Genomic DNA, 9385 nt, shown 5'->3' on the forward strand with positions numbered 1-9385 from the left:
TTCTTAAGTATACCTTCCACAGATTTCTAGTAACGATTAATCTACGGCTGAACTTTGGCGTTTGTAACAAAGAAATACCAACAAATTTACTCTCTTGGATTTCCAATTTGGAATTATTAGAAATTAAACAATAGTATTTTTAAACAGAAGCACAAGCAAACAGGGGCCAGCTCTGTGAAAACGACAACTTACCAAGCAGGCAGCTGGCAACAGAAGCTAGAAATAATTTTAAAACAGAAATTCCTTTTTTTCCTCAATTTCTACGAGCAATTTTCTAAATAATTTCTCCATTTATGTACAATAATAATCTAGAAATTGGAAGAAGAGGAAACCTCTCTCATTCCCACGTAGCTCAAGAACTGAGACGGCAGCTCGGCAAGAAGGGAATGGACGGCAGAGATCTCTCCCCCTGCAGATGATGCAATGATAATCAAGTTATCATCGACTAAATATCAAAATTATTATTTTTAATGACAAACGGTAGCAATAAGAGTAGAAAGTTTAGAATTTGGGAATTTTTAAAACGTACTCTCCAAATCTGCCATGGGAACGAATTGAACGATGTCGCGAGATGCGATTCTCCCAGCTGAGCTCTGCAGCCTCACCCCCTTGTCGGCATCTAATATCTGCATTTATCAAGAACATTTTGCAAGGTTTAGATAAAACATTTTTTTGGTCTAATTCAGAAACCTAGGTATTTTCTTCCGAGAGATTCCAAAATGAATACACATGAGTATGTGGCATGATGAGGGAAAAGAGATAGAGAGAGAAAGAGTGAGACAGAGATAGATATTGAGAGAAAGCACGAGACAGAGATAGATATAGAGAGAAAGTGTGAGACAAAGATAGAGATAGAGAGAAAGAGTGAGACAGCGACAGATATTGAGAGAAAGCATGAGACAGAGATAGATATAGAGAGAAAGTGTGAGACAGAGATAGAGATAGAGAGAAAGCATGAGACAGAGATAGATATAGAGAGAAAGTGTGAGACAGAGATAGAGATATAGAGAGTGAGACAGAGATAGATATAGAGAGAAAGAGTGCGACAGAGATAGATATAGAGAGAAAGAGTGAGACAGAGATAGATACAGACAGAGAAAGAGAGAGAAAGAGGGATAGAGAGAGGTAGAAAGAGAAAGAGTGAGACAGAGTGTCAGAGAGATAAAGAGAGATGGAGAGATATATAGAAAGAGAGATAGAGAGATATATAGAAAGAGAGATAGAGAGAGATGGAGCGATATATAGAAAGAGAGATAGAGAGAGATGGAGAGAAAGTGAGAAAGAGAGAAAGAGAGATAGAGAGAGAAAGAGAGAGAAAGAGAGATGGAGAGAAAGAGAAAGAGTGAGACAGAGAGAGAGAAAGAGTGAGACAGAGAGAGAGAAAGAGAGAGAAAGAGAGATGGAGAGAAAGAGAAAGAGATTCTTTTGAAAGAAACAGAAAGAGTGAGACAGAGAGAGAGAAATAGGGAGATAGAGAGAAAGAGTAGGACAGAGAGAAAAGAGAGAGATAGAGAGAGATAAAGAGAGAGAAAGAGAGAGAAAGAGAGAGATTTTTTTGAAACAAATAGAAAGAGTGAGACAGAGAGAGATAAATATGGAGATAGAGAGAAAGAGTAGGACAGAGAGAAAAGAGAGATAGAGAGAGATAAAGAGAGAGAAAGAGAGATAGAGAGAAAGAGAAAGAGATTTTTTTGAAACAAATAGAAAGAGTGAGATAGAGAGAGAGAGAAATAGGGAGAGAGAGAGAAAGAGTAGGACAGAGAGAAAAGAGAGATAGAGAGAGAAAAAGAGAGAAAAATAGTGAGAAAACGAGAGAGAGAGAGAGAGAGAGAGAGAGAGAGAAAGAGAAATACTGAAAAAGAGAGAGTAATAGTGAGAAAGAGAAAGAGAAACAGAAATAGTGAGAAAGCAAGAGAGAGAAAGAGTGAGACAGAGAGATAGAGAGAGAAAGAGCGAGAAAGATCGAGACAGAGAGATCGAGAGAAAGAAAGAGGGATAAAGAGAGATAATGAGAGATAGATAGATAGAGAGAGAGAGAACCTCCATCTCTTTAAAATCTGCCCCACCGACGCCGACAATAAGAATAGATAAGGGCAGATCAGAGGCCCTGACAATAGCATCTATAGTCTCTTGGAGATCTGTAACAACACCGTCCTGAGAAACAGATTTAAACGATTTAATTCCAAACCAAAAGGAATTCCTTTTTTAAAAGTTAAATATTGTCAGCTGACTCTCACTGTGATAATCAGCAAGACGAAGTACTTCTGCTGGCCGAGAGACTGTGCTTGGCCTGCCAACGCCGATGCTATGTTAATCACCGGCCCAAACAGTGTTGGCCCAGCTAAAGATACATTATACAGAGCACTAAAGTAAGCTGATATCACTCCTTGCACTCCTTCGACCTGTAATTAGAAGAAACAAAATAAATATAATCACTGGGCTTCTCACTTTCTTCTCTCGTTTACAGGAAATTGAATTTTCTGCCTCACCTCTGAGTGAGAAGTACTTCCATTCAAGTTGAAACAGTGTGAGACGGGCCCATCAATTGGCCGGGCTCCGAAACCCCAGGCAGGAAACCTCTTATCTATGTCATAGAATTCTAAGACTTCTCCCACCTCCTTAATCGCCTGGAATAAACAGAATTACTTTAAAAAACAAAGAGCGCTCAAAACAAATCCAATCCTGTTACGCACTCTGTGATATGCATTTGGGCGGCCCATGGGGTCTATGTAGTGCAGCGAATCTGGCAATCTTGGGTTCCCATTCGAAGCTACAACGAATAAATTGCACTCATGACGTCAGCGTCCACTCATAACAAAGAACTAAGAATATACTGAATTTACCAGTAAAGTCTACGGCCACCATGAAGCTCAGTTCATAGCCACCAGCTAAGTAATCTAAAAATGTTTTTCTGCTGCTTTCAGAATATCTCTCCACAAATATCTGACTCTTTAGCACCTGATAATAAGGCCAAAAGTAAGAAAATAAAAAGTTTTGGTATCTTTAAGTTCAATCAAATTGAATCATTAAAAGGCATATTATTATAGGAACCTTGAAGGGACAGACTGAAATGACCCTAATGGACTTAATGACAGAAATACCCCTCACTGGGATTGGATTGGGTTCCATATCATATTACCCTGTTGTGATGCCCACTCGCTTCGACAGAAGGCATGAAGAGGTTTTCTCCTTGTTGACTGTCGTGGAGTTTCTCTAAATCAAAAAGAGACTTCACGGTTTTCCTGTTAACAGAGAAATGACCAAACAATAAGAGCGGTCTGAAGAGCAGATTTGCCAGGTATGCATTACCATAGAAAATACTATACCCAATCAAGTCATGCTTGCCGTTGCTATTAAAGTCAAAGCACTCAATGGTCAACGGATTTTCCTGAAACCTCCAAGAGAGAATGTCAGATACGAGAGAGATATGCGACTGTTATTTAATGAGAGAGAGATAAATGCAACTGTCCAAAGGACAATGATGGATCTTGCCTTGCTGCCAACTTGCCTTAAACTTAAAGTTATCGGTTTCCATGTAGGATCAAGATTGTTCTTCACAGCCTCAGTCTTACCGATCGGAATGCGAGCCCCATTCTCAGCTGTTCTGGATATCAACAAAAAAGGGTCCTGTGAAACTAAGTGTTAACATGCTACGAACAGTAGATCACAGGGAATAAGTAATTCCACAAGGTTGCCGTCATTAGAAGATAATTACTCACACTTTTGGAGAAAATTTCTTTATTTTCCAATCCTGAGCATCTGAACACTATCTCCATGATAGTCCTTGATGCAAAGGTCTCCTCCGCATAGATAGTTATCTCGCCTAATTCTTTTCCATCCGCCTGACTGTGATCTCTGTCGTGAAGATTTAGCGTCAATGACCTACTTGATCTACCGACTATCTGCATATGAAACAGAGGGAAAAAAAGAACAGACGTATTTTAAACTTTCTATGATTACAACACAGAGGCATAGTACCATTAAAACTCATGAAATCATGAAGCTTAGAAATATTTTGGTACCAACTATCGGCGAGTGAGAGAAAAAATAGAAAATATATATTTAAAACGGCCAATGATGAGCAGATAAGGCCGCATTTCTACTTGCAAAGACAAGCGTACCTCAGAAAGGTTACAAGAAGCTTCACCAAGAAATTGCTGCTCATCTAACTTAAAAGACTGGAGATAATATGAAAGAAACAGTTAGTTAGCTATTTCATCATTCCCACAAGAAACAAAAGTGATTGCCTATTGGGAACAAAGGACTCCAGAAACGATATAGGATCACTTGCTCTGAACTTCTAAGAACGACTTGGCAAGGATACTTAAAAAACTCACCTTGACCGGTATGTCTCGAAAATCAGTATCAACATCATAGACTTGAAACCTATAAATTGAATAATAACATCCTTAGAAAAAATGGCATTACGATAATTAAGGGGCATTGGATTGAAAAAAAAGCTGAATGGCAGGTCCTTACACTAATGGTTGCATAATCTCAAACTGGTAGGTGATAGTGGGCTTTAGAATCCACGTGGGATTTAATGAATTTAACACTACTTCGGTGCGAGAAATTTCTTCAAGAGATCCGTCTCGTCTTTTAGTATAAATAACGGCCATGGGGTCGCTCTGAAAGTCATAAGAACCATGTAAATGAAAAAATGGAAAAAAACGGATTTACATACCTGAGTACAACCCTCAATAGGAAGGAGAAAGGGATGAATTATGAAAAAGCAACGTTTCTGGAAAGCTATTCTTCTTATTAGCTTTTTGATTTATTTATAATAATGCCGAGAGAATCCTTATTGGATATTTGAGTAAAAAAAATGGAATCCCCGTTGGATACTCCACAAGAATTACCCACCTCTGAAAGCAAGTCCCGATTGCGCAGGTTTGATGCAGATAGAGATAACTGTACAAACAATGTAACATAAATCAAATTAGTAATCTGAAAAAAATGAAAACTGTAATGATGTTATGACGAAGCACATGCACATCACATGCTAATCATAAAATGAAGCAAAGAATAGAGCCATTGTAATTAGCTGTGATCCCTATGTCTTGGCCAGCCGCTTATCCGGCCAAATACAACTTTGTACATACTGTGTCCTCTATGAATGAAAACTTAGCCTATCTTTCACCGATTATGAGTGATCTTCCCAACTTTTCTTCAACAAAATTAAATGAATGAAAATCTAGCCATCTTTTACTTTCTATCTCTATAAGTCTCGTTTCTTCTTCGATCCTGTGCCTTAGCGTCTCCAAGGGACGTGAGGCAGTGTGAGAAAAAATTAATGGAAAGCCCCATAGAATTAACGAAACTTTCAAAAGCAACTGAAGGCAGGAAACTTGACAATCCGATTGATATCACGTAACATATCGATCGAATATTCAAATCGATTACAAGAATTACAAGAAAAGCATCGTGATATTCAAATATGGCCGAACAAAATCCAAAGTTTTGACGAGTTAACTTATACATACCATCTATATGATCAAAGCAAAGCATAACACAGTCAATAATATATCCAAGAAACACAAATAGATAAAAACAGAACAGCCCAACGCACCCAAAGTCGTAATCACGAACGTCATCAATTTGATGGTCGAATTTTCAATCGGATAACGGGTCATCGCAGATCGGTCAAACCGAAATGTCCGCCGGCGCAAAGGGAATCGTAAAAAAACAACATTTTTTCATCCAATTGCTCCGGAGAAAGCGAGAACCCAAGGAAGCAAACCTCGACGAGAGAGCAGGATTGGAAGTCGCCGCGCGATCTGAGGAATCGGTCGACGGCCTCGGCGGCCTCGATATCATCGCCAACTGAGCCAACGCCGCCTACTCCTTCCCTTCCCCCTCCATTGCTAGAGCAGCAGCTCCCCATTTCTCCCACCGCGGACGATGCAGAGTGAATTCCACTTCTCTGACAATGCGAGATCTTCCCCTCTAAGAACGTTCATGGACGGATGACGGATGACGGATGACGGATGACAATGGACGGGACATGGTGCAGGGTACGGCCAACCTAATGGTTGTGAACATAGACTGGTCGAGCAGGGTAGGTGGGGCTTTTATGTATTGTGGTTAGGGAACGGCAAGTCCGGGATGTGACGCCCGTGACGTGACAGGACGGATGATGATCCGTGACGAAGGGTAACGTGACCAAATATTCGTCACGTCATCGTCTCGTCACGCGTTCGAGGAAGTTTAAAATTTTCGTCACACTCCCGTCACACGTCACGGGTTCCTTGTTCCGTCACGTCACCGTCACCGTGACGTCGTCCCCGTCACTGGTGACGGAAATAATAATATTTATTTTTATTATGTTAATAAACATAGTCAAAGCATAATATTATTTATTTTACTATGTTATTATTTATGATATTTATTTTTATATGTTAATCTGTCACGGCTGTCAGCCGTGATGAACCTGTCATCACGTCACGCGTCCAGGGTATCCTGTCACCGTCACGTCACGCGTCCCCGTCACCGTCACACCCCATGCATTCTGTCACCGTCACCGTCATGTCATCCGCCACGTGTCCGTCACGGTGACATGTGACGTGACGGATGACGTTTGTCGATCCCTAGTTGTGGTGTTCATAAGTGTTTATAGGCATGACATGAGCGTAGATGCCCATATAGGTCCGGTTTTCTGGCATGGCCCTAAATTGTACCTGAAATTTCAGTCCAGTTCTGGTCTGGTTCCGGCCTGGTCTTGTTTGGTCCCAGTCCGGTCCGTTATGGGGGGTGGCAGAGGAGCACGGGGTGGAGGAGGCGTTGTGTGTGCAGAGCAACGGTGATGAGTGCTTGGGGCGGGTGATGGAAAGGGCGACAAGGAGGGAGATGGGTAGTGCGTGGGACAGGGTTCGATCCGGTCCCGTTTTTTGGCATGGACCTAAACCTTACCTGAAGTTCGGTCCAGTTCCGGTTCGGTTTTTTTCGGTCCTGCTTCGGTCCGGTCCGACTAGTCCCCAGTCCAAAATGTCAAAGTCTAGGCATGAAGAAGGTCAGAGCAAGAGAATACGTTTAAAGAAAAAGTTTTCGTCACCACAATGTTCCATTAGATGAGATACATATAGAGAATATGAGAGAGAGAGAGTAAAGTGAAAAAGAACAATGGCCCATATAGAAGGCCCATTACATAAAAAAGGAAACACATATTCAACAGTCCCCTTCAAACTTGCTAGTGGATATTATCCATTCCCAGTTTGCCACACAATTCTTGGAAACTCAGAGCAGACACGCCTTTGGTAAAAATATCAGCTCGCTGATGGGTGGAGGGAACATATGATATGAAAAAGCGTCCTATCTCCAGCTTCTCTTTGATGAAGTGACGATCCACTTCAACATGCTTAGTACGGTCGTGTTGCGCTGGATCTTGGGCGATGCTGATAGATGACTTGTTATCACAAAATATTTGAGTATATTGATCACACAACAGCTTCAACTCTACAAGGAGATTGGTGATCCATAATGCCTCGCAGATGCATTGTGCCAGAGCACATAACTCAGCTTCAGCACTAGATCGGGAGACAACAGGTTGTTTTTTACTTTGCCATGTAATAATATTTCCTCCAAGAAAGGTGCAGTAGCCCGTCGTTGAGTGGCGATCAACATGAGAGCCATCATAATCCGCATCTATATAGACATCCAAATGGAGACCACCTTTACGCTTGAATTGAAGATCGAGACCAACAATACCTTTGAGGTAATGGAGTACGCGGTTGGCAGCATGCATATGACACGCCTTCAGAGAATGCATAAATTGGCTTAACATGCCAACAACCTAAGCAATGTCAGGACGAGTGTGTGATAATTCAAATTTTGGGGTAATTAGTGATGAGCTAACTTCACTAATTAGTGTCGTTGGTTTATCCGAATTAAAACAACAAAAATTTATAATAACCTTACTAGCGTAGGGAGGGTAAGGGTCGATCCACAGGGAGCAAGGGTTTTTCCTTAAGAATTTGTGCTTTAGTTATATATTTTTTAATAATTTTAGAAGTAGGTTTACTACATATGAAGATAAATAACTAACTAAATAAAAATATAACACAAAGAAAGTTAAAATATTATTTCAGAACGTGTTCTTGTTATCTGAGTTTTGACTTCGTTTCTTTCAGAACGTGTTCTTGCAGAACCTTTGACTTCGTAAAGTTTTATGTTAAAACATAAAACCTTTCTGACTTCGTACTTGAAGATGAATCTGAATAACCTTTGTGACATGAATCTTCATCTGAATCGCTCCCGCTCCTCGTGCCTTTGACTTCGTTTCTTTCAGAACGTGATTCATCCTCGCGCCCGCTCGCTCGTCTTCATCTTCATCTTCACCGCTTCCGCGCGTTTACTTTGTTCTTCAAGAATTGGATAACCTCAGAACCTGTGCGAAAACTCAATTATTTTCGCTCACTTAGCTTAAGCTGATTGCTTATGTAGCTTAATCATGACTCTGGAACAACTAGCAGTTGATTTGATGAAAGCGGCTAAATCGGAACAGTGGCATGGCAACAGGGAGGCTTCACCCGATCCAGTGGATCACTATAGAAGATTCTATAAGCAAGCTACCTTCTGGCTGTGCAATCTTATCCCAAATCCTTCGCGCTAGCTTTGTAAGCTAGCTTGGTAAGCTAAGCAAGCCTGGTTCTCCGGGCATTATGGTAGGACGTGGATCGATCATGATGAGAATGGACTTCAACCATGTGTCGATCGCTAGCGCATCCAGGGCCCCGGCGCCGAGCTCCTCTGGAGAGGCCGTCACAGATCTGGGTTTTTTCTTCTAGGATAGATTAACTTATTCTGCGAACCCCTAGCCCCAGGTTATGAAGTCAAGAATTAATCAGGAGCGAGTGAGCGGGCGCGAGTTTACGAGCGGACTTTAGGCGCGAGTGAGCGGGAGCAAAAAGTGGATAAGAACAACATAAAAAAGTGCTAAGTTCAGATCAGTGAATAAAATGAAAGAAGAAACGTTTCTCGCTCGGCGCCGCACTATGCTCCGCTTATAAAAATGATTCGGTGGAACCGATGAACAGATTTCCTAGCAGCGAGGGAATCTGGGACAGAGGGCTCGTAGTACCCGCTAGCGCAGCTATTCAGTGGAAGGGAAGGAGCCTAAACCCTTATTTTTTTTAGAAACAAAAGCAGTACAACTCGGATGAGACTAAGCAGCTACCGTTCCGACGCGCCCCTAATGATTAAGACCGAACTCTAAAATGGAGCCTAGTTGAATTGAAGCTGTCATTAAAATCAGAGAATGGAAAAAAATAAAATGGGCGGGATATGGATGCAAATATGGATGGGGAGTCTCGCTCAGTAAAGAGACTTTTAGGTTCTGATTTCTCAGAATGAATTTACTCTGTTTTTCTCTAAAGATAAAATGGCAAGG

At 41.3% G+C, this 9385-nt stretch overlaps 1 protein-coding gene across 1 annotated transcript; it reads right to left on the minus strand.

Annotated features, from left to right (window-relative positions):
- Positions 1 to 223: 223 nt before the first annotated feature.
- LOC144704736 (protein BONZAI 1-like) lies at positions 224 to 5928 on the minus strand. The gene is made up of 16 exons (XM_078577261.1): positions 5741 to 5928; positions 4864 to 4911; positions 4480 to 4628; positions 4338 to 4386; positions 4122 to 4178; positions 3720 to 3902; positions 3493 to 3627; positions 3327 to 3388; positions 3140 to 3242; positions 2844 to 2958; positions 2694 to 2770; positions 2490 to 2627; positions 2238 to 2402; positions 2041 to 2154; positions 530 to 626; positions 224 to 409 (listed from the first exon to the last, which is right to left on the minus strand). Exons 1-16 carry the CDS (start codon positions 5882 to 5884, stop codon positions 309 to 311), a joined length of 1737 nt encoding a protein of 578 aa, XP_078433387.1. The 5' UTR covers positions 5885 to 5928; the 3' UTR covers positions 224 to 308.
- Positions 5929 to 9385: the final 3457 nt, after the last annotated feature.

Source organism: Wolffia australiana, chromosome 6 (assembly GCF_029677425.1).
Source record: "Wolffia australiana isolate 7733 chromosome 6, ASM2967742v1".
Lineage (NCBI taxonomy): Eukaryota > Viridiplantae > Streptophyta > Magnoliopsida > Alismatales > Araceae > Wolffia > Wolffia australiana.